Source organism: Notechis scutatus, chromosome 1, assembly GCF_049901735.1.
Source record: "Notechis scutatus isolate UNSWTSFEM ecotype Mainland chromosome 1, rNotScu1.2, whole genome shotgun sequence".
Classification (NCBI taxonomy): Eukaryota; Metazoa; Chordata; class Lepidosauria; order Squamata; family Elapidae; genus Notechis; species Notechis scutatus.
In genome coordinates, this window is record NC_142009.1 from 290,909,191 (window position 1) to 290,934,531 (window position 25,341).

Genomic DNA, 25,341 nt, shown 5'->3' on the forward strand with positions numbered 1-25,341 from the left:
GTACTCAGAGTAATTGTGAAAAAAGGGTCATAAGTCACTTTTTTCAGTTCCGCTGTAAGATTGGTCACTAAACAAACTGTTGTAAATCGAGAACTATCTGTAATTTAAAGTAGTCTCAAGAAGGAAATTTAGTTGAATCTATGGTAGCAACAATAACAACAAATTCTGATGGCACTTGTGAAATGATGCCTGAACTCTACTTCATAAGCATTCAAGCAATAACATTCTTCCTACTTGATATCACAGGTTGCCCAACCAGCCATGCATTTCTTTGCTTTTTCTCCTCGCACTGATACATTTGATACAGACTTTCTGTTCTGATGAGCTTGGAAGTTTCAGGGAATTCCAGAGAAGAAGGAATTCTAATATTAAAATAAAAGGGTACAACACAGCATCCCTGAGTTATGCACATTGCCTTCCCTCCCCAGCAGTAAAACTGTGATCAGCATGGCAGGAAGACCAGCTGAAGAGCATGTTCAGATACTCTACCCCTCTATTGCATCAGTTTTGGAATGAGTTAGTGGTGTGGAGATGCATGCATGGAAAAGTCAGTCTGTTTAAACAGGTAGTCCTGGAATTACGACCCACAACTGAGCTCAAAATTTATGTTGCAAAGTGAAGCATTTAACTGAGTTTGCCCCACTTTACGACTTTTCTTGCCACAATTGTAAAATGAATCATTGCATTTGTTATGTTAGTAAGATGGTTGTTAAGTGAATCTGGATTCCCCACTGTTTGTAAGAAAGTCCTAAAAGGGGATCCCATGACCCCTAGGATACTGCAACCATCATAAATATGAACTAGTTTCCAAGCATCTGAATTTTGATCACATGACCATGGTGACTTTGCAAGGGTTGTTAAGTGTGAAAAGTGGTTTTTAAGTCACTTTTTTCAATGCCAGTGTAACTTTGAACGGTCACTAAATGAACTGTTGTAAGTCAAGGACTCCCTGTACTTTGAGCATATCTTTTGTAATGCACAAAAGTATATGCCCCATTGGAAACTCCAGTAGTAAGCCAAGAAGTGGTTTGCATGTTTGTAGTTGAGTAAATTCTGTGGACTCAAATTTGTGCAGCGTGTTAATAATCTATGGATTTATTGTGTTGCCTTAGTACACCCAATATAGATTTGTCAGTCAATCTTTTTTTTTAAGACGGTCACGGATTTCTGAAAGGGAAAAATATATGTGAAAGTTTAATGCGAAATGCACGAACACTTGGCACGCAGAAATCCCACATTTGACCCAACAAGATTAAGGCACCTCGGCCACCAGGACGCCTCGTTGACCGCAACCCTTCAGTCCTAATCACAAGGCCAAGAGACGACTGGTGAGGAAGATAGGCCGATTCCCATCAGGTGACTGTGTAGGGGGCGGGTTTGGGCTGGGCTTCTTTTCACGTGATCCAGTCGCTGGTTCATATTTTTCCGCCCGCTCATCAGCGGCTCCAGAGTAGTTCCTTGTTCTTCGGGTCTGCACGACAGCGGATGAAACGAGGAGAAATGTTGGCCGTCACTCTGCTTTTGCTTCTGGCCGTCGGCTCCGGGGTATTGGCCGAACCCGTTAGGTTCCTGGATTGTGGTGAGTAACTCTTTCGCAATGTGATTGTTCTGGGTCCTTTAACTTCCAGCACCGCCAGAGTTGTCACTCCTGCTCTTAGGGATCACATGGCGCTGTGATGCTTGCAGTGATTCCCCCGGACAGAGAACTCGGGTGGGTGATCTCTGTAGGCGGGTATGAAAAGTGGCGAGAAGCCTTGTGCCTAAAGAGGCAAGGCAAGCGCCCACCGTCATGTTTTTCGGGTTGTGGCAGCCCCAGAAAGCAGTAAAGAGACCAGTTCCCCAAAGCGTCTCTGCTCCAAGGTAACTGGGAATCTTGTGATCAAATTATTTGGGGGTTCATTCTATTGTTAGCAGGAAGAGTTCATGAGGGAGACCAGCTTCTTTCCATCATTCTCCTAAAACCACTTTCACAAGCCAGTTTGCTCCAAGTTAGAGCTACCTGTTGGAGACTTCTTAAAGTACCAATTTTATTGTATATAACAGTTACGGTTCAGCTTTGGGTGTATGCAAACTGCTTGAAGTATGCATGACCCATTGAATCATATGGATTAGCGTGGCACATATGACTAGAGCCTGTGTTTTTGCTCTGTGGGTCATGAATACAAGTAATGGTACTTGAATGCTTATCTGTGAACAAGATCATTCTCTTTTCAGAACAGCCTCTGATGCAGCAAGGGGGGCATTTGTGTTCTGAAACTTAGATATGGTTGGGGGCAGTCACTGATTTTTAATTATAAAATGAAACGATGAGGAAATATGTACAGTGCAACATGAATGAATGGTAACTTTTCTTTTTTTTCCCCTTTCCCCTTAAGCCTGCTTCTCTCTAGTTTTAGGTTTTATCTTACAGGAATTTCTACCTTGGAGCAAAAGTAGGAAAAAAGCAGTTTGATAAAATCCATCTAATGCAGGAAAAACCATTGGTAGTATTTTTATTTGTAACTCACTAATTAAGAGCTAGAAACACTGGGTGGGGGTTAGTTTAGAGTTATTATTTCATATATCTTCTAAAATGTGGAGTTTTTAATCTTTATTCACCTGTTGCCCAGGCTTAATTATAATGGTAGCTCAAACATGTTTGACATTGAAATGACTTGAAATTTTCTAGCAAACACTAATGTATCTGAAGTTATACTAGAATGTAATTTTAATGTATCAGAAAAAAGTTGTTCTTTGATTGGAACAGGATTTTAAATAACTACACAGTTTCTATGCCTTGGACTTTTTTTTTTTCATCTCCGATCATAGGAGCTGCATCTGAAATTGTGAGCCCATCTCTGGGTAGAGCCAAGGAATTAGCCCCCATATGAGATTTTGTTGACTAGTGACGTTTTTGATTCTAACCTATTTTCTAAATCTTATCTTTCTTAAAAAAAATAAAATCTAGCCTTTGGCAGAATTTGAATGCTTATTGTTTCTTAATTATAATTCCCAAAAAGCCATGCCTGATTTCTGCCACAGACAAGACATATACAATGTTTTCCATAGAGATAATATATACATGCAGGAAAATTGTTTTGCAAAGCAGATTTGCATTTCTGTTAGATTTGCTAATATAGTTGCAGGTTTTTCTTTGAGACTGGAAGTGTAGTCAGATTTATTAATTCATTTCATTGTAATTGGCCATTTACCATCCTTTTTATCTTCTAATTTTATTTACTTTTGAGAGTGGTGATCTTCAGGTCTCTCAGATCCCAAATATAGCTCTCAGCCTGGTAGGCCTGGGTTCCCCATGCATCAGTTTATGCCCCTGTGAATGAATTTTGAATGTGTTAGAGGGAGTTTTTTCTTCTTATTTTCTCCTATTAAGTCCTCTCTAAAGTGTCCTTGAACACTGAGGGAGTTCTCTGAAACCAAAGGGGATTGGTGTGCAACGTAGAAGGAAGGAGTCAAGCTGATGAGATTCTTCCTGCCTTTCCTAAAGACAAAGCTATTTCATCCAGAGATGGCTGTAATTATCAGATTTATTTTATTTATTTTTATCCTGCCTTTATTTTTACAAATAACTCAAGATGACCTCTGTCCTCTATTTTTCCCACAACAGCAACCCTGTGAGGTGGGTTGGGATGAGAGAGAGTGATTAGCCCAAAGCCACCCAGCTGTCTTTCATGGTTAGGACAGAACATGAACTCACAATTTCCTGCTTTCTGGTCTCGTGCCTTAACTGCTAAACCAAACTAGCTCTCAGTTTATCAAGTACATTTAGTACTTTAATTCTGAGTAGATTTATGTACAATTTCATTGGAGCCAATGGTGGGATTCAAATTTTTTTACTACTGGTTCTATGGGCGTGGCTTGTGGGCGTGGCAGGGGAAGGATACTGTAAAATCTCCATTCCCACCCAACTCCTGGGGAAAGATTACTGCAAAATCCCATTCCCTCCCCACCCCACTAACCTGCTTTCCAGTTCTTGTGCAGGGCAACAAAAGAAGACCCAGCTAATCAGCTGGGACTTGGATGACAGAGAATACATGTGGGTGGGGCCAGTCAGAGGTGGTATTTGCTGGTTCTCTGAACTACTCAATTTCTGCTACCAGTTCTCCAGAACTGGTCAGAACCTGCTGAATACCACCTCTGATTGGAGCATTGTCCTATAAACAGTTTTAATAGGATGTAAATATCAATGAACACAAGATAATGTTCTGTCCTGAATTGGGAGAGCTCTTTAGACAGTGAGTCATGCCATATCACCTCATGAATGGATTATTGGACTGGGCTGTCCTTGAAGACTACTTTGATAACCATTTGTCTGAAGTGGTGTAGGGTTTCCTGCCTAGGCTTGGACTAGAAGACCTCCAAGGTCCCTTCCAACGCTGTTACTTTATTCTATTCAGATACTACAAGTAGTTCAGAATGTGAATGGGCAATGTTGCCAAGCCTTGTTTTGTCTGTGTGACCCCACTGCTTTGTGCATTGCTTACCTGCTTGTGTTCTAGGTGCGGTTCAAAGTCCTGGTTACTACTTATAATGCCTTTAATACGGTAGTATAGGGCCAGGTTATTTAATGCAGAGATTCCCAGCCTGTGGGCCGCAGTCCACTCCTGGGCCATGGACTGTTGACCACTGGGCTGTGTGAGTGGCTGGCCAGTGAGTGTATGCACACGCGCATGCCCCCCACTCATGCTAGCATTACACAGATGCCCTGTTTGCAACGCAGGTGTGCTCATGGCCCTGTTTGCTTGCTCATGGCCCCTTGTCATGCACGTGTATGCACAAGTAAAGGTACCTGCCCCTTCCTTTTCCTCCCAGCCGCCAACCTGGAAAGATTGGGGAACTTTGATTTAATGGATTGCCTATTTCCAGTTGTTTATGCCACCCTAATGTGATCAGGCAGAGTGGGAATACTCTGAGCCCCATTACTTAAGCTACATCATCTTGTGAGGTCTAGAAGCAAAGTCTTCTTTATCGCAGTACCTGTTCTCTGGAATAATATCACACCTCCCCCCCCCCCCCACAGATCTATATGGCTTCCATCCTGACAACATGCAGAAAGCTATTAAAGACCACTATCATCCTGGGCTGTGGGCAGAATGAAGGATTCTTTATTTCATATGGTTGTTTTTTTCTTTAATTGTAAACCACCCAGAGTAATTGGGAATCAAGCAACCTACAACTCGTATAAATAAAAATTAATAAATAGGACATTTTTGCATAAAAACAAAACTTTAGGGCTGCATCTGATCGCGCTAAAAAATCTACACTTTCAGTATCTTTCATCAGAGAGTCCAAATGGTTTGTATGAGATTTCCCTTAGTATATAATAAGTACCACAAGAATCTTCTGAAGTGGTTTGGGCTGAGAATGACTGGCTCAAAGTCACCAAGTGAGCTCCATGACTTCATAACATCCTCAAGATTATACTACATTCATCTCAACCTTACTGAGCTCACTTATGAGTAGACCTAACAAAGCCCTAAATACGACTGGCCTAATTTATTCTGTTCCTAAATAGGAATATTCTAAAATTATCTGGCAATTCAAATATAAACCCGGCAATTTCCTGTTTCAGCTCTATGCATAGTTGAGGCAAATAACAAAAACAGGCACTGATACATTAGTGATGCATCAGTCATATGAGGATAAAAGTCATATTCTGCAGGAAAGAAACAGCTGATTCACATATTCCTTTCATTTGCTATGGGTATATGCTAGTATATTTAAGACACAGTAAAGTGAAAAGGATTCATTTGCTAAAGGTCACAGTAAGTTAATCTTGATTATCTTTCTTACTTTAATGTTTGGGCTAAAAAGCACCAGGATGGCATCGAACAAATTCTATATATAAAAAGCCGCATTTTTCTATCATTATAATCTAAAAAAGGGAACCTGAGCAAAGGCTATGTAGGTGAGGGATATACAGAGATAGCAATCGGCATGGTTTCCAATAGCTAAGATCATTGGGGTCAAGGACTTTACTCTAAAAATGTCCTCTTTTTTCCTTATAGTTGTCATTAACATTTACAGGAGAAATGCGAACTTAGGAACATTTGTTAGGGGTGTCCTTGACATATGGTGGCCAAATAATTTTGACAATAACAGTTCCTTGTAGTGGAAAAATGCACACCATAATAGAGTTGCAGAGTGGGACTAGCAATTAAGAATAAATAAATTCATGCCAAAGAGCAATAGGCCAGCTGGAGATTTGTGGTCATATCTTCCAAGATTTGGTGATTAGTCCTTATCTTAAATAATGCTTACCATTGCCAATCTAGACAAATGGATAGATAGATGAGCTATGGCAAGCCGCCAGCATGTCTTTTGAAATGCCAAATAGTCCCAAGATTGAATGCTTTTTGGTCATGTATTTTAAAGGAGCAAACTTAGTACTGTCAGATCCACAGATACTTAATGTCCACATCTCATCTCTTAAAACTCTTGAATGGCCTCCCAATAGGTCTTGCTTGCTGTGAAATGCAGTTTTGGCATATTTCAACCAGCTTGCATTACTTAATTTGTTGAGTTTCCTAATCAGAAAAGTGATGAAAACAGGGAGACAGTTTGCATGAAGCAAGGTAATATTTATGTAGTTCTCCAAGAAACCTGAAGATGAATATCTTGATTTCATATCTCTACTCTGTAAATACTGTATGTAAAAACCATATCTGTACGAAATCAGCGTAGATAGACCTTGACTTACAACTCAACCATTCAAAGTTATAACAGCACTGAAAATGACCTACAGCTGTCACAGCATCTCCCATAGTCATGTGATCAAAATTTGTGTACTTGGCAACTGGCAGCATCCTGGGGTGATCACCATTTTGCAACCTTCCCAGCTAGCTTCCAATAAGCAAAGTCAAAAGGAGGAAGCTGGATTAACAACCGCGACACAAAAGGTCACAGAATTGAATGCAACACACTTAACAGCCACTTTTGCTTAGCAGTAGAAACTCTGTGTGTAAAATACAAAGAAAATTAAAAATAGGAAATTAAGTGACGGAAAAAGAAAGGGGGAAAAATATGAGGTATAAGGGAAGAAAGAAAATGGCGTTGACTTTCAAATCTTTGTAACGCAGTACAAAATAACACTTTTTATTTGTACATATTTGTATATAACTAGCCATTTCTATAACAACAACTCTATCTAATTGGCAAAACCAAAGTCAACATTTCATTTTTTTTCATCGCAAGCACAAAATCCAGAAGTGATATCCAAATAAAAAACATATATTCTTTTCTTTGAAAAGAACATCATTATCTTCCTTTCTTTGTACTTCGTATCTTCTTTTTCCCCTTTCTACTTCCTTCCCTTAAGTTCCTAATTTTATTTTTATTTCTATTTTATACATTGATAAAACAATAAAAATTATATATGGATAGCAATAAAAATTCTGGTCCCAATTGTGATTATAAGTCAAAGACAACCTGTATTTGCCCTTCTTGATTTTACTTGTGGGTGTGTTTGTGAGTTTTAAATCACTATACTATTTGTGTTATTCTGTGACAAGAAGACATTTAGTGCAATAGTGTAATTTTAACAATGAAATTTATTTAAATGTTTTTTTTTTAAATATACTGTTTTGGGCGACAATACCATTGAAAGGTGTGTAGATTATTTGTGCTTATTATTTGGAATAGAGTAATCTATTCTGCATTAATAATATGACATGAACATGGGTAAAATGTATTGTCTTTAACCTTTACCTCTTGCTGGTCCTGATTCATTCTCAAATAACTAGACAGATTTTCCTAAAGTTACTGGGTACAATTTTGAACCATTTTTATTGAATGCCTTGTGATTCTTGTTGTTTCTGCACACTTCTGAGTCTTCCTATCTCTTAAAGTGACAAGCATGTCAATCAAAAACAAAGGACACTATATAAGAATATGTAAACATTTGTCAGGCCATGTCAGTTATTGTGGAGTTTGAGAGTTGCTCCAAGATTATATGGTTTCATTCTTTCTGCACAGGTTCCAAAGATGGAAGTATTTTGGAGGTTAATATTACTCCATGTCCTACACTACCTTGCCTTCTCCACAAAGGAGAGTCTTACAGCGTCAATGTTACATTTTCCAGTAGTAAGTATAACCTATTCATTTTGAAGTACAAGATTGATTTCCCAACTGAAACTTTTCAGGAATGTTTTCAGCATTTACAATGGGGTTATTTTCATTATTTCAAACATCCTATACATAAATGCATTCATTTACAATAGTTATATAAAAGCAATTTTATATGAAACAATTTCACTGAGAATCATTATTAGCAATCAGCTATATGTAGTTTTAATGGAGTTCATAGATAAAAATCCATGACAAACATATGTAGAACATGATTTTCAATGTTTCTTTTGTTGTTGTATATATGCTTGGGAAAATTGCAAATGGCTGTGATTGTCTAGTTTATGCAGAATACAAATGAGAACAACCACAGTTTTATACGCAGTGGGTTTTATTTATGGAAGTGTTTTCTCTGTAAAAACCTCAGAAAAAGGAAGTAAAACAGAAAACTCATCAGTGAGACTTACCGATCTGCAGTGCTATAAATTATAAAGCAGTTGAATTAATGGATAGGAAAGGAGGCAGACTGGATATGGAACATTGAAAACATTTCTTATTGTAAAATGCAATGTTGCAGTCTACGTTCCTTGTCCTATTAAGATTAATCTCATTTTTCTTCTGCAGAAATTGAAAGCCAAGGCAGCAAAGCAAAGGTGTTTGGAGAAATAATGTTAGTAGATGTTCCTTTCCCACTTGAACAGCCTGATGGATGCAAGAGTGGGATCAACTGCCCTATCCTTAACGGTCATTCTTACAGCTACTTGAACAAGCTGCCAGTAAAGAGCGACTACCCATCTGTGAGTTTCTTAGTAGACTGATCTCTGTACTTGGAGCTACTTTTCATGGTTCTTCGTGTCATTTATGAAATAGAATGCGCATAATTGACCACTTGGTCCTACTTTGGCTGCTTTTGCAATGGGAAGGTTTAAGTCTGCAGAGATAGGGTTCCATTCTCCAGGGAAAGACCATTAGCTCACATATTTGTCCAACGTTGTGAAAGTACAATTTCTAAATTATACAGATTGTGGAAGATTTCATACGGCACTTCTTCCCACATTTAGAATGTCAGCATATTGGGAGGAAACCTCAATTAGAACAAGGAATTGTTTCTATAACATGTTCAGCTATATTTGCCCTCTGCAGTTTGAAATGATACAGTCCCTGTAATCATATAGCTCATTATATTATGCATATGGAAATGTGACTTCGGGCTTCACAAAATAACAATCTCAGTTGTTTTATCCCTCAAATCAAGGGATGCAAAATGTAATAGTTCTAACAAATATTCAAGGACATAAATTTGTTCAGAGAAAGACATTTGCTATGTTGACAAGGGAGTTATGGGTATGATCCCTACATTGAAACATACATGAGAAAGATGAAACCTATTTCAAGTTCAAGTTAAATTCACATATGGCATTTTGTAATTTTTTCCTCCAATAACCCTAAATCTTAATATCTGAAGATCAATTATTTTCATTATTTTCCTTTTTTTTCTAGATTAAACTTCTTGTCAAGTGGCAGTTATTTGATGACCAAGAAGGATTGCTATTTTGCTGGAAGATTCCGGTTGAAATTACCAGTTAAAAAAGCCATTTAGCCCTCAAGGGTTACAGAGGATGGAAGGCGGGGTTTGATAAAGACAAGTAAAATGTTTTGCTACACCAGGCATTTCCTGTTTATCCTATAGTATCTGTGCAATAATTGTTCTCAGAGACATAGTCTAGATGAACAAAATGGATAACTAGAATAAACAGTGGGTTGGTGGATATCTTGCTGTAACTCAGAGCAATGTTTGTTATAATTGAAAGAAATTCTGGATTTATATTGCTTGATACAGAAATACCTACCACAGAAAATTCTTCTAAAAAACCCTGGCCCAGCAAAATTGATGACTGTGTTTCTGTCTTTTCAGTGCCTCTTGTGGTCAGATGCTGGCTGCAAATTTCCACCTGCTTCCCCCCCCCTTCCTCTTTATATCATAATCTAAACTATTTTTTACAACTGCAGTTGCTACCTAGAGCCAAAACAAGACAGGATAGCCACCTTTTGGGACTAATTCTGTAGATATTACACTCTCAGATGTCAAACCATATGGTACTTGATCTCTATGCAGAAAGAATTTATGTTAATCATTTTGCACTATCTTGTAAGTCATTTAAAGTTGCTGTGGGGTGTATTTCTAAATACAGTCAGCTTTTGTAACTGTTTCTAATAAACCAGCAGAATTAAACTTAATCTCTCTCTTTATTGATGATAGTGAAAATATTTGCTTATGATAGATAAAAAGATTTCTTCAAGGTGATTTTTACATCCAGTAATTACATGAACATCTTGGTAACAATATAGAAATGGTTTGTATTGCCTCCTTCTGAGATGTTCTTTCAATTTTTCAGTCAAGTTTACAGCCCTGAAAAATTAGATGGATCTTCCATCCAAGATTAGCCCTGCTTAGTCTTTTGGTACCAGCCATAGTTAAGTATAGTCTCCTAATACTCTAAAGAGTATCTTACATATATGAATAATGGTATGGTGGTGCTGGGACTGGAAGCTGTAATGTCATATATAGAATGCTTTCATTTCATTTTTTTCCAAACTAGCCATCTCTCTTCTATTTGTTGAATCAACAGGATCTGCTACTTATTTGGTTCTTCCCAAAAGTTTCTAGTTCTAAGCTCAGAAAGAGAAGGTAGAAATATATGAAAAAAGGTTACACACATGAAGAACGGTTATAGGAACTGGGCATGGCTAGTCTAGTGAAGAGAAGGACCAGGGGAGACATGATAGCGGTCTTCCAATATTTGAGGGGCTGCCACAGAGAGGAAGGGTTCAAGCTATTTTCTAAAGCTCCTGAAGACCAGACAAGGAATAATGGATGGAAATTGAACAAGGAGAGATTTAACCTGGAAATAAGGAGAAACTTTCTGACAGTGAGAACAATCAACCAATGGAACAGCTTGCCCTCGGAAGTTGTGGGAGTGCCATCACTTGAGACTTTCAAGAAGAGATTGGATTCCCATCTGTCAGAAATGGTGTAAGGCAATGGTGGCTAACCTTTTTGGGCTCCCATGCCAAAAATGTGTGCGCTTGCGTGTCAGCACCCAGAAGGTAATGCGAATGCTCCCTGCACATGCACGTGTTGCCCCCCGCACATGCCACATGTCTCTGTGCATGCATGCAGGATCCCCCCATGTGCCATGCATCTGCACATGCATGCAAGCCCCCCTGCGTGTGCCCCTGAATCTCTGCACATGTGTGCCCATCTCCCCCGCACTCCCGCATCCCATGCATGTGTGCCAGATACCCAACAATCAGCTGGAGGGTGGGCAGTGTACGCACAAGCGCAGTGGAGCTCTTCTGGGCGACCTTTCGCGTGCCAGCAGAAGTGGCTCTGCGTGCCACTTCCGGCATGCGTGCCATAGGTTTGCCATCACGGGTGTAGGATCTTCTGTTTGGGCAGGAGATCGGACTAGATGGCCTACAAGGTCTCTTCCAACTCTATCTGTTATCTGTTATATCAGGGGTCCCCAACCGCCGGTCCGCGGACCGGTACCGGGCCGCGGAACAAGCCTTACCGGGCCGCTGGTTGCTGGGCGCCGCCATCTTTTTTTTGGTAAAAAAAGCGCTTCTGGTGAGCTTTTCCGGGTAGAAAGCTCACCGAGCGCTGTTTCGTCATAAAAGATGGCGGCGCTAGCGCTTCGTGAGCTTTTCGGGTAGAAAGCCATTTCTACCGAAAAGCTCACCAGAAGCGCAGCCGCCATCTTTTATGACAAACAGCGCCCGGTGACGCCACCGGAAGCGCCTTTCGTCATAAAAAGATGGCGGCGCCCAGTTGACGCCGGTACCGGGCCGTGGCGCCCAGCTGATGTCGGAACCGGGCCGCGGCGTCGAAAAGGTTGGGGATCCCTGTGTTATCTGACCAGCCCCAGTCTATAAACCATTAGGCACAATATAAAAAAAAACACATTTATTTAACACGTATTTTTTCCAATGGAAAGCTCTGCATTACTTTTTAAAACTAAAGAGCTATAATTTTTCCCACTTCCCAAAGTAACATGCCAGCAATCACAGAAGGTGCAGTTGGATGTCCATGGCTTTTGGTGAACAGAAAGCCCAAAAAATACCAATGAAGTCCAAGCCACAATGAAACTATAGTTGCTCTAACTCTGCAGGGCAAAATGTGTTCTGGGCTTGGATGTGTCTTTTTATTTGCTAATAAGGATAACTTTAAGAGAAGATTATATAGATTTTTGGCTGGATTCATTTGGAAGCCAAATGTCTGTTATCTGTGGAATGCGAATTTCCTTCAGTCATGCTAAAAAGAGGACATAATGCATTAGTAGCTGTGAGGAGGACATGCCCATTTTGTATACAAAGTTCAGACTATTTCTGAAAAGGTTAGAGTAAGGATTATAAGTAAATTTAGGAAGCAGCATTCTATGAATAGTAAAGAAATGTAAGATGACATGGGATAAGTGAGAAATTGGTACAATAAAGTGGTAAAGCCTTGTGAGAATAATTCTGGGGGCACAAATTGTTCACTTATGATATAAACAAAGAAACAAAAGGTGAACAAGAAAGAGGGAGTGTACTGCTGGTCTATCCAATGCAATTAGTAACAAGGCCAAAAATCTGTGATAAAAATGGCGTGATCATTTATCAAATGCACATACAGTATATGAAGATTGGGCCCTGAGTGCTTACACTGGCTGAAATACTGTAATTGAACAGATCCATATGCTGAGTCTTTGCTTTCTGGGAAGTAAAATGTTTTAAAGCTGCTGAGTTCCCTGAAACACTTTTCTGACTGCACAGAGTTCCAGTACTTGAAGCAAACGGCTGAAAATGTTGCCTCCACTTTAACTCTTCTTTTGTAGTTATGCAGCCTCTGGATTTTGTGCAGTCTCTGGAATGCAGTGAGTCTCCACTAAAGCTGCACTGCCAGGTGAGCAAGTGCAGCGATAGGAGCCCTCTGTGTTTTCACAGGCATTACCTTTACAAAGAATCATGGAGGCATTTGCTGCTTCACACTCATTGATATCTGATGGGGAGAGGAGGGAAAAAGAACACTATTAGATCCAACAACACAGCATTTTTCTCACATTCTTTTTAGTTTATAAGATCATACCTAAACTGAATTTACCATTGCTGTTCTTTGTATCTCATTTAAACTGAAGATGATTCAAAAGCGATCTGAAATGAGCAGAATTCAAATAATCATTGTACCATATTGAGGTACTTGCTTTCTGAGTAAACCTCATGTTGCATAAAGACCAGGGGTGGGATTCTACCAGTTCACACCTATTCGCTAAAACCGGTTGTTAACATTCTAAGCAGTTCAGAGAAGCAGTTGTTAGAAGAAATTACTGGCCTAATCCTGTAAGGAAGGCAGGAAGGAAACATTCTGGTGTTGCTTACAGAAACTGCCTCTCTGTTAACCCTTATTACATTCTTGGCAGGACTAGACTTTCTGTCTCAGGAGCTTCTCTGGATTTCCCCCCTCCTTCTTTGCTAGTACTTTGCTTGTGTGGAGGTGACCATTCAAAGTTACAATGGCACTGAAAAAAGTGACTTATGACCATTTTTCACACTTATGACTGTTGCAGCATCCCCACAGTCATGAGAGGCCAGGCAAGGAGATATGTGCCCCATTGTGAGTGATATTGAGTTGGCCACGCCCAGCTAATAACATGACCAAAAGTCATGTTCACCCAGTCACATGACCACCAAGCCACGCCCACCAACTAAGCCACGCCCACAGAACTGGTTGTTAAAAAATTTGAATCCCACCCCTGATAAAGACTATACTATAAGGATGGAGTGAGTAAAGCTCTTCTAAACTTTGAATTGTGCCTTCAAATAATTTGGTAAGAGCATGAACTCTCCAGCAAAACACTCCTGAGTGAGAGTTTGTCTTTAGCATAGTAACAATGGCAACGAACGCACCAAAAACCTCTCCAATAATTAAAATTAAGCTTAACATTTTAAAAGGATGCACAGCCCTCTTTAGTAACTCAGGGTTTGGGGGGTTCTTTGCTGTACTTTTTTTTGGCAAGATCTACCACATTTTCACCCACGGCACTTACGGCACTTACCGACACAGGCCATGAGCTTCAAATCTAATTGGAAGCCATCAAAGCAATCACAAGTGTAACCTTCCTGAACACGTACGCAGCGTCCATTTTCACAGCCAGTAAGAATTCCACACTCTTCTACTTGTAGCCCTTCAAAGCTGCTGTACTGCTCTGAAAGATGAGAGTAAGAAATAGATATTTTAAAAAAAGCAATATAGAATAGGATAATCTTGTAGAAGGAAAAATGCCAAAATGGTTCTTTCTATGTATATATGCATTAAAGGCAAGCATGCAGGGGTGGGTTTCTATCGGTTCTGTCCACCTCTGTAGAACTGGTAGCTCTAAAGAGCAGCAGACATAGAACTGGTTCTATGTCTGCTGATGTGTTTGCCCACCCACCCACCTGGGCTCTTACCTGACCTTTATTTCCTGCTTTTTCAACTTCAGCTGCCGAGGCACAGCTGCAGATAAAAAAGCAGGAAAAGAGGGCTGTTTCAAAGGCTGCTTCTCTGCACGCAGCGTGCTGATGACGATTTACAGGCGCGCGGCTCGCAGCATGCAGGGAAGCTTGTAAATCCTGAACCGGTAGTTAACCCTGTTGTATCCCACCCCTGCAAGCATGGACCTTTGCCTTAAATCTGTGAACAATCTGTGAACAAACAAGAGGGAAAAAAGAACATTTTCTTTCTATTGGCCCTCCTTTTTCAGATGCCTTTCTTTAATCCAATTAAGAATACTTGCATATAGAAAGGATTACAAGAAGAAATCAGAGAGGCTTCCAACTGTATGATCCAGGAAGTGGTATACATAATCTCTTCATCTGCATTAACACAAGTGGCTCTGAGAAATTAGTCATTGCAGAACTTCTCTTTGGATGTTGAAAGAATCTGACTTGAGCACTTGGCTAAAACCAAGATTTTCTTGCATTTTTGGCCAGTCTCTGGACCTGATCTTTAAAAAGCAGGAAATGGGATTGAAGGTTGAAATGCCTACAGTTGGAGTAATATACCTAAGCATAACTGAGCTTTTATTTATTTTTCCCTGACACTTACCAATGTGCTCAGGCATGTAGCGAGGGTGTGTCTGATCTGGGTGGACCTGTTGTCTTTGTGGTGTTGCCTTATCCTCAAATGCATTGTTTTCTTCTCCGTTGGTATCAGTTGCTCCATCCTCATCCAAACGATTCAGATAGGGCTCCAGATCAGGGATATAAAGCTCATATTGATGACTGTCTCGATTTGACCCATACTCATAGCTTGGCCTTTCTTGGAGTCCAGCCTCATTTGCTATATTGCACAGCTGATAAAAATCATCTAAAAAGAGAGAGCAAAGAAAAACTTAATAAAGGAACTGATTTTCATACAATACTGCCTGATTATTGCAATTGTTATAAATGAGGGGTGTCAAACTTGATTGCATTGAGGGCTGCATCAGGGGTGTGTTTGACCTCGGGGAGGAGGGGTGGCAGGTGGACATGGCTGGGGTGGGCATGGGCAGGTTGATGTCATTTGTGTCAGGGGCACCTATGGTGGCTCAGGTGGGCCATCTGCCATCAAAAATGGAGCCTGGGAGCCCAAGCTCCGTTTTCACTGGCAGAGGCACTGTGGGCCAGTCCTTCACTATTTCCAGGGTGGCCCCGCAGAGCAGATCTAAGTACCCCATGGGCTGGATCCAGCCTCCCTCCGGGCCTTGAGTTTGATACCCATTATAAATGATCTATCTTTAGAGATGCAGCAGAGTCAACTAGGGCTGAGAGTGAGGATTAGCCCGTAACAGCATCCTGGCAATGGAATGCTTTTCCCAAGGAGCATCTTACCAATCTGATTATATATATGATTATTATATAAAATATATTTATAAAATGTATAACATGTATATTAAATACCGTATTTGCCGGCGTATAAGGCGACTTTTGCCCCGAAAAACATGCCTCCAAGTGGGGGGTCGTCTTATACGCCGGTATATCCACTGCCGGCTTTCGGATGCTTGTTGGACGCAGCGAAGGCGCCTCTGGCTTCCTGGATCCCCTGCGCGCTTCCGCTTCATCCCGCTCGCCTCGCTCCGCCCGAGGCTGCAGCCTTCCTGCTCTTCCCACGGCCCCTGGCACTCTGCCCTGCCGCTGCAGCCCGGGGATTTCTGGGCGTTTCTGGTGGTGGTGGGGGTCGTCTTATACGCCGGGTCGTCTTATACGCCGGCAAATACGGTATATATGTATATAGTATCTGATTTCATACCTTTTAGCTACCATCTATCCATTTACTGTATATCTGTCATCAATCCAACTAAGTATTGTTTTTCAAAGAATCATAGGAATGAAAAAGGTGTCCTCATACCATGGTTGTCCTCATACCAGACAAATAGTTGCCCAATCTTTTCTTTAAAATCTCCAGTAATGAAGCATACACAACTTTGGGAAGGAAGCTGCTTAATAATTATCACTATCAGAAATTCCTCCTCATTTCCAGGTTGGATTTTCCTCTAACAAACTTCACTCATTACTTCTTATCCTATCCTACTCTCAGGTTCAATGGAGAATAAATAAGCACTCTCTTCCCTCTCTTTTTTCTGCAGCCCTTCAAGTGTTGGAAAACTGCTATTTTGTCTCCTTTCAATCTTCTCTTCATTAAGCTAAACATCAATAAAAGAAAATGTTTGTAGTTCAGAGTTGAAACACGGACAGGCAAGCCTCAATAATGGATGTCAAACTGGTGGCCCAAGAGCTGGATGCATCATGCACAAGCCACACCCACCAAAGGCAAAAAAATTGTGATACACCACGTGACATGATTGAGTTTGACACCTGTGCTCTGAAATATAAACTGAGAACAAACCCCACCCCCAAGCTAGCACTGATGGTGGTACCAATAAAGAAAAACATTTGTAGCTGAGAATTGAAATAAGAGTCCTTGGTGCTCTCTGAACTTTGTTGTTTTCTTACAGATGTTTTATTACCAAACTAAGAAATATCCTCAGGACTGGTCCTGATGATGTTATCTAGTTTGGATAATGAAACTTCTGCAAGAAAACAACCAAGCTCAGAGAACACCAAGGACCCTTCCAACTAAACACATCTTCATTCTTAGACATTTTCATAGAATTTAGAACAATGGTCCCAAACTTTTGGGCACCTGGGACCAGTTCTGTGGAGAGAGGTTTTTCCATGGACCGGAGGGGATGTGGTTTTGTGTGCTGCCTGCACACAAATGGGGCTTCATTTGTTTGCACGAACCGGTTTCTGACATGCCACAGCCCGGTGCTGGTCCACAGTTGGGGACCCCCATCTTAGAGTTTAGATCCTTATCATCATCATGGCTCTTCTCTGCAATCTTTCTAGGGTCTCTGCAATTTTTTGTGTACTATGGTGACTGAAGCTGGAGGCAGTATTTCAAATGTGGCCTCAGCAGTGGCCACATAAAGTGGTACTATCACTTCCCTTGATCTTGATACAAACCCTCTGTTGATGCAGCTCAGAACTGTATTGGCTTTTCTGGCAGCTGCAGCATACTACTAACTCGTTTAAGCAGTGGTCCACCAGGACACCTAGATCCCTCTCATAGGCACTACTGTTGAGCCAGCTGCTGCCTATCCCCTACCTGTGCATTTGATTTTCCTGCCTAAATGTTGGACCTTACTTTCCTTGTCACCAAATGCATCTTGTTGGATAGGGCCCAATCAAAACCCTTTTGAAACTTGAGTCTATCTTTTAAAGCATTGGCAGTTCCCCCGAGTTTGGTGTCTTCTGCAAATCTGATGAAATTGAATGCCCTCATCTATGTCATTTATGAAGATTTTGAAGAGCATTGGGTCCAAGACAGAATCTTGAGGAACCCTCTGCATTCTTCCCTCCATACCGATGTAGTTCCATTAAGGATCAAACATCGAATATATGTTTATTCTATTGTCCGCTTTTGTTTTAATTGCTGTAAACTAATCTGAAAATCATCTGACTCAGGAATGAGTGACCAAATCCCTGGAAACAATAAATAAAATTAGCATTAATAGGGTTCCTGGAGTGAGAAATTGTTTGGACAGATTGCGGTAAAAAGTTCTCTAGGGAAAGCCAGTTGAACTAAATGTGAGAAGATCCCTAAGATCCCTATTCCTTATCTTGGGTTACTCCATGTGTTTCTAACCCCAGCCAAAATAGCTTTATCTTATATTCCATTAGGAAGCTACTTCATACAAAGCAAACAAAAAAATCCCTTCCATAGTGACTAATAATGAATGCTTCAGTATAAAACCTTGGAGTGGTGGGTGGGGTGATCAGTTTGCTTAACTGAGCAAATCCAGTCTTAAACAACTTTTGGCTTGTTACGCAATGAGTCAAGGAATAGAAACAAATAACAAAGCATTGTGTTAGGTTTTTTTTTTTTTTTGTAAAAGCAGCAAGAAAGGAAAACATTAACTTTTAATACCAAGGTTGGTTTTTAATATTTAAAAAGTTTAACTTTCTCCAGGGGTGGAAAGAGATAGGAAAGATTGGATAATGTAAATCAAGTATATTCTTTATGATTTTTTTCTGGATTTCTGGTTTATTGTAACTGAGAATGTGCCTGTGTCTTCAGATAACAAAATAACAGAGTTGGAAGGGACCTTGGAGGTCTTCTAGTCCAACCCCCTGCTCAGGCAGGAAACCTTATATCATTTCAGACAAATGGTTATCCAATCTTTTCTTAAAAACTTCAATGGTTGGAACATTCACAACTTCTTGAAGCAAGCTGTTCCACGGGTTAATTGTTCTAACTGTGAGGAAATTTCTCCTTTGTTCTAGGTTGCTTCTCTCCTTGATTAGTTAACAGCAGTTGCTTCTTGTCCTGCCTTCAGGTGCTTTAGGGAATAGGTTGACTCGCTCATCTTTGTGGCAACTCTTTGTTATTGAAACACTGCTATGTCACCCCTAGTCCTTCTTTTCATTAAACTCGACATACAATTCCAGCAATTATTCTTTATATGTTTTAGCCTCCAGTCCCCTAATCATCTTCGTTGCTCTTCTCTGCACTCTTTCATGGTATAAACTTTCATGTGGATTTATACCATGAATGTTAGAAGTATTTCAAATAGCACCAGGTAAACTTAATATTAACTATACATTTTAGTGAGAGCCATTTTGGTGTAGCATCAGGCTAAAACTAGGAAACTGGGAGTTCTAGTCTCCACCTTGGGCATGAAGCCAATTAGATGACCTTGCACTAGTCACCTTCTCTCAGCCTTAGGAAAGCGATAAATGGCAAACCACTTCTGATAAATCTTGCCAAGAAAACTGCAGGGACTTCTCCGAGCAGTATCCAATATTGAAAATAATTGAACTGAAAACAAAAAACATTCTAGTAAAGAACAATGACAGTAAAATTCAGTAAGAACAATGAATCCAGTTGGTCATTTAGCTAGACAGAAATATTAATAAGACCTAACTTCAAAGTTACCGAAGTTACTTCACAACATGGTTTCAACCCAGTATTTACTCTCAACTGCCTCCCAGGCAAGGGTAATTTATAAACAGAGAAACCCAGATATCAGTGCCCAAATGGATATGGAGTTATTCACAAAAGCAGACCTTTAAATTAGTTAAGGAAAAAAAATTCAGTTTGAAAAATATCTATCTATTAATGAGCTTGACACAATTATCAAGAAGGGCCTATTTTAGAGCAGGGGTGTCAAACTCACATCATCACAGCAGCGTCATGTGATGTATCGGGACTTTTTCTCCCTTCACTAAACCGGGCAGAGGCGTGGCCAGCGCATGGTGTATCTGGCCCACGGGCGGCAAATTTGACAGCCCTGTTATAGAGCAAGATTTGAGTATGCTGGATACCACAGTCAAGTATGGTGCTTCCATCACCTGCCATATCATAAGGTGATGAATATATGTGGTGGCCCAGCCATCAAAGATAACCCTCATGTTTTGTTTGCCAAGTATATGTCCCTCTCAAATATTTAACATCCCTATTTGAAACAACAAGCCACTGGGATATGAATCACAGTCTGTTCTATTTCCTACTGGGCTCTAATGTATACATTGTGAGCAGAACTGCTTTTTATATTTAAGGCAGTTGAGCTAAGAACTCATGATAACAAACAGATCAATGTATCATGTAAAGTGACGTATGTATCTGAATGTTGATTCTTATCACGTGTATTACTATATTTTCTTTTATCCATTTTATCCTTGAATTAATTTCTGTATTTTATGTTTTACTTTTTTGAAAATAGTTTGTCCCCCTCATCTTTGTGGCAGCCCCTCAAATATTGGAGCACTACTATCATGTCGCCCTTACTCCTTTTCACTAGAGTTACCTAATTCCTTCAATTGTTCTTCATATGTTTTAGCCTCCAGTCCCCTAATAATCTTTGTTGCTCTTCTCTGTACTCTTTCTAAAGTCTCAACATCTTTTTTATATTGTGCTAACCAAAACTGGATGCAATCAGACTAATCAATTAATCTAAATTCAACGACAAAGCCTAACTGTTGAAGCAAATGGCATTTTCTCACCAGAGGACCTTGGAGGGCAGACTGCACAGTCCCGACTCCAAGCCTCTCCATAATGGCAACAACACTCTGAATATGTTGTTTGTCGTCCCAGCAATGGTTCACTACAAACATAGCTTGTTGAGACCTTCTGCCAACAAATTTCTAATTCGCTGTCAGGTTCATCCGGATTATCTGTTATTGGGGGAAAAAAGGTTATAGAAAAGGAATAAGCCAGTCTCTATGTTGTATTAAGGCCATAATACTGTAAAGCCTTATATAATCATAAAAGAGCTTCCCTTTTTCCTTTCTGCAGAATTTTGATCTTTTGTTGCAATATTGGCTAGGAAAAAAAAGCTTGAGATTTAATTGTCCTGAGGGTCAACATATAGAATAGTATACGTAGCAAGGCCATTAGGTCTTGAGGCTTAGGATAGGAATATAAATTAAAACATCATTGGAAGACAATTGTCAAGGCAGTTCAAGCATATCTTACAAAGTAATGAAATGTTTTGACTTTTAGGATCTTTTTTTGCAACATAAGAACCTAGGAATAGCATTGCTGAATCAGTCCATGACCCATCTTAGCAAGCAGACAGAAAAGAGAGACATATCCCTCTCCCACCTGGTCCTCTTGCAGCTGTTATTTAGAAGCATATTGCTTCAAGTTCAGATATAGCAGTGAGTTTTCAAGGTTAAGTTCATTTCTACACTGCTGACTTACTGGGTCTCCACAATAATACACCGTCGCTATGGAAATGATATACAGCCTGTCTATGTTACTGTTATTTTGGCACTATGATATTTGAATGACTCTAGAAAGCAATATAAACATGCAGAAATTGCTCAATATCTGTTGCTAGACCTGTTTTCCAATGTATGTTGATGCATGTATTTAATCTTTTTTAAAAACCATTCAAGTTAGTGGCCATCACACCTTCTGGTTCTAAAGTCACAGATTAATTATACACTTGTGATGAAGTGCTTTCTTTTTTTGAACTTTCTTCCGTTGACTTCATTGGGTAATGCCTGGTTCTGGTATTTGAAAAAAAACAAAGAAAAGCATCTCCCTTCATACTTTCTCAATGCCATGTATGTTTTTAGATATTTGAGTCAGGTGCCATTTCCATTAGTTTCAAGTTAAAATCCCAAACTTTACCACATTCTCTTGTCTAAGCCCCTGAGCGTGTGGGTTGTTTCCTTCTATCTTTTCCAACATTATTTTTCCTTTTCCATTTTATCACAGCAATCCTGGGAAGTAGATCAGGTTGACACATGCTGATCGGCCCAAAGTCAATCAGTGAGAGACATAGTTTTAAACTAAGTTTCCTACTTTGATGCTTTATTTTTTAGAATATTTTTTTTTAATTAAAAAGAAAAAAGAGATTTACAAGCAGAGTAATATTAAATAAAAAGTATGAAGCAACATTAAACTACCACATATTAAAATACAGTGTATCAATTTAAGACTTCATAACATAATTAAAATCAAATGGATATTCACTAATTAATAACCAACATGCATCCTAAATCAGAATGAGAAATCAATTTTTCCATTGTTTAGTCCAAGAATTGTGTCCTTGTTTAACAAATCAAAGCTGAGATATTTAAGCCTTATGTTAAGAGATGTCCAACTTTCAAATGTTGTGTAAGTTCATATATAGAACTATAATCCATAGTTTCCAAGATGAATTAAATTCTGTATCAGAGTTATGAAGTTATTTCTAGAGATTGATCTTATCTTCCAATCTTGTAGAGATTGATCACATCTTAATTTATTATTTTTTACATAGGAAATCATATGTGCTTTCAGTTCATTTAGTGACCATTCAAAGTTACAACAGCATTGAAGAAAGAGATTTATGACCCGTTTTCACATTTACGACCATAGTAGCATCCTCATGGTCATGTGATCAAAATTCAGACACTTGGCAATTGACTCATATTTATGACGGTTGCAGTGTCCCAGGGTCATATGATCCCGTTTTGCGGCCTTCTGACAAGCAAAGTCAATGGGGAAGCCAGATTCCCTTAACAATAGTTTGACTTATTTAACAATTACAGTATTCGCTTAACGACTGTGATGAGAAAGGCCATAAAATGGGGCAAACTCATATAACAAATGTTTCACTTAGCAACAGAAATTTGGGGCTCAGTTGTTGTCATAAGTCAAGGGCTACCTGTACTACAAGTGGCTCTCTTATGTTTTCTAATGTGTCCTGACCTCATCCCTATTTGATTTTGCCATTTTAAACTCAAGAACAAAACTTACCTTCACAGGACTCTATCAGAACTCTTCTATGTTTATAGAGACCAGTTTATATACTATCCAGAGGAATCTCACCTGCACTGTTGGAAACGTTGACACAGCGATTGTGGATTACATCCAGAACCAGGGGAAGGCTACAGAAGCAGTGGTAAGAACCAGCTGTGTTCAGGCATTTGCCATTTGTACAGACCTCTTCATTTTCACACTCATCAAGATCTATGATCACAACAGAGAATTCACTCAAGTAGATGTAAAAAATTGTTCTTTCACCCTCACATACAGAACACTCAACACCCCGTCATGTTAATAGTTGATATTTTGGATGGCCTCTTGCTCACCCTGGGCCATGTTTTCAGTAAATGTATCATTCCCTCCAAATGTGACAGGGAGCCTTTTACAAAAGATGTCAAGTGGGTCAAACAAGCAGGGAGAGGATTCTCACCAACACATGCGAACTGGCTGGAGTGATAGAAATATCCAACATGGCAGAAGCAGGTGTATCCAGGCACTGTGTTCACACAATGTCCATTATGACAGACCTCGGAGCCAAACATTTCACATTCATTGGCATCTATGGGGGGGAAACAAACCTCAATAAGAGGAAGGAAGGAAGGGAGGGAGGGAGGGAGGGAGGGAGGGAGGGAGGAAGGAAGGAAGGAAGGAAGGAAGGAAGGAAGGAAGGAAGGAAGGAAGGAAGGAAGGAAGGAAGGAAGGAAGGAAGGAAGGAAGGAATTTCTAGAACATTCTTTTCACACTAAGATCTCTGGTGGAAAACTTTTCTATTTGCAGCAAAGCCCTGCCTATTGAAGTCAATTCTGGATACAAAAAGAAATACATACATATAGAAAATCCCACTGATTTACATCAATATGAACACTGTGAAGTGAGCTGGATTTACTGTTTGATCGCTGGCATTTCTCTGAAGTTTTTATAAGGGTAGCAAAGTCATAATTCAACATGAGAACTGTTTATTGTGCTATAATAATTGCTTATATAATGCATAATGACAGACAGACCTCAGAGCCAAACATTTCACATTCGTTGGCATCTATGAGGGAAAAACCTGATTATGGATATTAACACTTGAATAAATGAAATATTTCTTCTAAAACATAAGCCATCCCTCCCATTCGGTTTGAGCTTGAAATTACTGTTGGCTTTGTTAGAATTAGAAGTACCTGTATAAGATGTCTGTCCAAAAATCAGTGTTCCTTCTACAGGAATATAGCCCTTCCCACTGGGGCAAATTTCAATATATTCCACTGCCAAAAAAATTGACAAAGAAGAATTATAATTAAATGAAACTCAGAAGAAGGGAAAAATATAAGAAGCATATTACTGTAGCATATAACTGAGATACCACTGATCATGATAACTCTAAGATCAGTGGTGCTGCTTAGTGTAACCTTGACTTTCCTGGTAAATAAGAGCCAAGGGAACATTTGTGAGGTGCTGAGAGGAATATTGTAGGCATTGTGCTGTCCAGCCAGTGTATGGGAATTGGATAGTTAGTTAGCAATTGTGAGCTGTCCCCTTAAGGGAATGCATCATGGTAAATGTAGTTAAGGTATCCTGGGAAATATAGTCCATGTCACATGACATCTGTAATCCTGATTGGTCACTAAATTGACCCTCGATGGGTTGGGGGAGGTTTTCTCACTTTTGACTGAACACACAGACTCATGATAACTGTTCTACTTCTACCACTACGAGATGGGAGAAAATGGATAAGGAGTACAGTTGCTCAGATTCATTCGGAATCGGAATCTGGCTGCACAGGTCCTACCTGGTTACTTATGAAGAGTCTGAATCTATTAGCCCTATGAACTATCCAGCATATTTGGAGCTGTGTGGGTGACCTCCTGTGTCTTAGATCCCTGCCCATCCTGATTGATTAAAGTCTCCCAGGAGATAACATGAAAAACATAATCAGATCCCTGCTGGATCAGACCCCTGGCCCATCTAGTCCATCAATCTGTTTTCATATAGCCAAGCATCTGGACAAAAGAGCCCTCTAATCCTCCAGCAGAGGGCCTTCAGAGCAGTTGTATACTTCAATCAAGTGTAATAACCATTGATCCTCATGACTTCCATGAACTTGGGGGGGGGGACTTCCAACCCCTTTTTTGAAGCCAGCCAAGCTGGTAACCAGCACTATATCTTGTGATCGTCAATTCCAAAGGTGAATTACCCATTAAAAAATTCTTTTCTTCTCTCTTGATTCTTCCAGGATTCAATTTCACTGAATGACCTCTGCTTGTAATATTTCAGTCCTTCTTCACTTTATCCACATCATGCATAATTTTGTATACCTCAATCATGTCCCCTGTTATACAACTGATAGGGGAGCTGCTCCAGTCCTCTGATTACTTTAGTTGCCCTCCTCTGACCTTTCTCTAGTCCTATGATATCCTTTTTGAGGTGTGACTGCACACAATATTCTAGAATGGTGACACCATTGAATTTATATA

General features: G+C 39.8%; 2 protein-coding genes across 4 annotated transcripts in view; one reads left to right on the forward strand and one right to left on the reverse strand.

Moving 5' to 3' along the window:
* The first annotated feature begins 1,447 nt into the window (after positions 1-1,447).
* NPC2 (NPC intracellular cholesterol transporter 2) lies at positions 1,448-10,294 on the forward strand. Its single transcript, XM_026664435.2, has 4 exons — positions 1,448-1,579; positions 7,972-8,079; positions 8,686-8,858; positions 9,562-10,294. The coding sequence occupies exons 1-4, from the start codon at positions 1,486-1,488 to the stop codon at positions 9,646-9,648; spliced, it is 462 nt and encodes a 153-aa protein (XP_026520220.1). The 5' UTR covers positions 1,448-1,485; the 3' UTR covers positions 9,649-10,294.
* A 1,721-nt stretch (positions 10,295-12,015) lies between these two features.
* The window catches only part of LTBP2 (latent transforming growth factor beta binding protein 2), a 104,134-nt gene continuing 90,808 nt past the window's right edge, over positions 12,016-25,341 (reverse strand). Inside the window, exons 27-34 of one of the 3 annotated variants that reach the window (XM_087951885.1) lie at positions 24,049-24,132; positions 23,887-23,918; positions 23,313-23,409; positions 22,946-23,086; positions 20,626-20,796; positions 15,188-15,448; positions 14,157-14,306; positions 12,016-13,102 (exon numbers count right to left, since the gene is read on the reverse strand). In XM_087951885.1, the coding sequence (XP_087808011.1) occupies positions 12,939-13,102; positions 14,157-14,306; positions 15,188-15,448; positions 20,626-20,796; positions 22,946-23,086; positions 23,313-23,409; positions 23,887-23,918; positions 24,049-24,132 (1,100 nt within the window). In that variant the 3' untranslated portion in view covers positions 12,016-12,938. Of the gene's footprint in view, positions 13,103-13,209; positions 13,255-14,156; positions 14,307-15,187; positions 15,449-20,625; positions 20,797-22,945; positions 23,087-23,312; positions 23,442-23,886; positions 23,919-24,048; positions 24,133-25,341 lie in introns of those variants that run through there. The other 2 variants (XM_087951886.1, XM_026664433.2) reach the window with 2 other exon arrangements.

What these genes read in the sequence shown, in the direction of transcription:
- NPC2 (XM_026664435.2), top strand. Translation starts at nt 1,486, where the DNA reads ATGAAACGAGGAGAAATGTTGGCCGTCACTCTGCTTTTGCTTCTGGCC. An exon ending in CAATGTTACATTTTCCAGTA is followed by an intron (nt 8,080 to 8,685) that starts GTAAGTATAACC and finishes TTTCTTCTGCAG; the next exon opens with AAATTGAAAGCCAAGGCAGC. An exon ending in TAAAGAGCGACTACCCATCT is followed by an intron (nt 8,859 to 9,561) that starts GTGAGTTTCTTA and finishes TTTTTTTTCTAG; the next exon opens with ATTAAACTTCTTGTCAAGTG.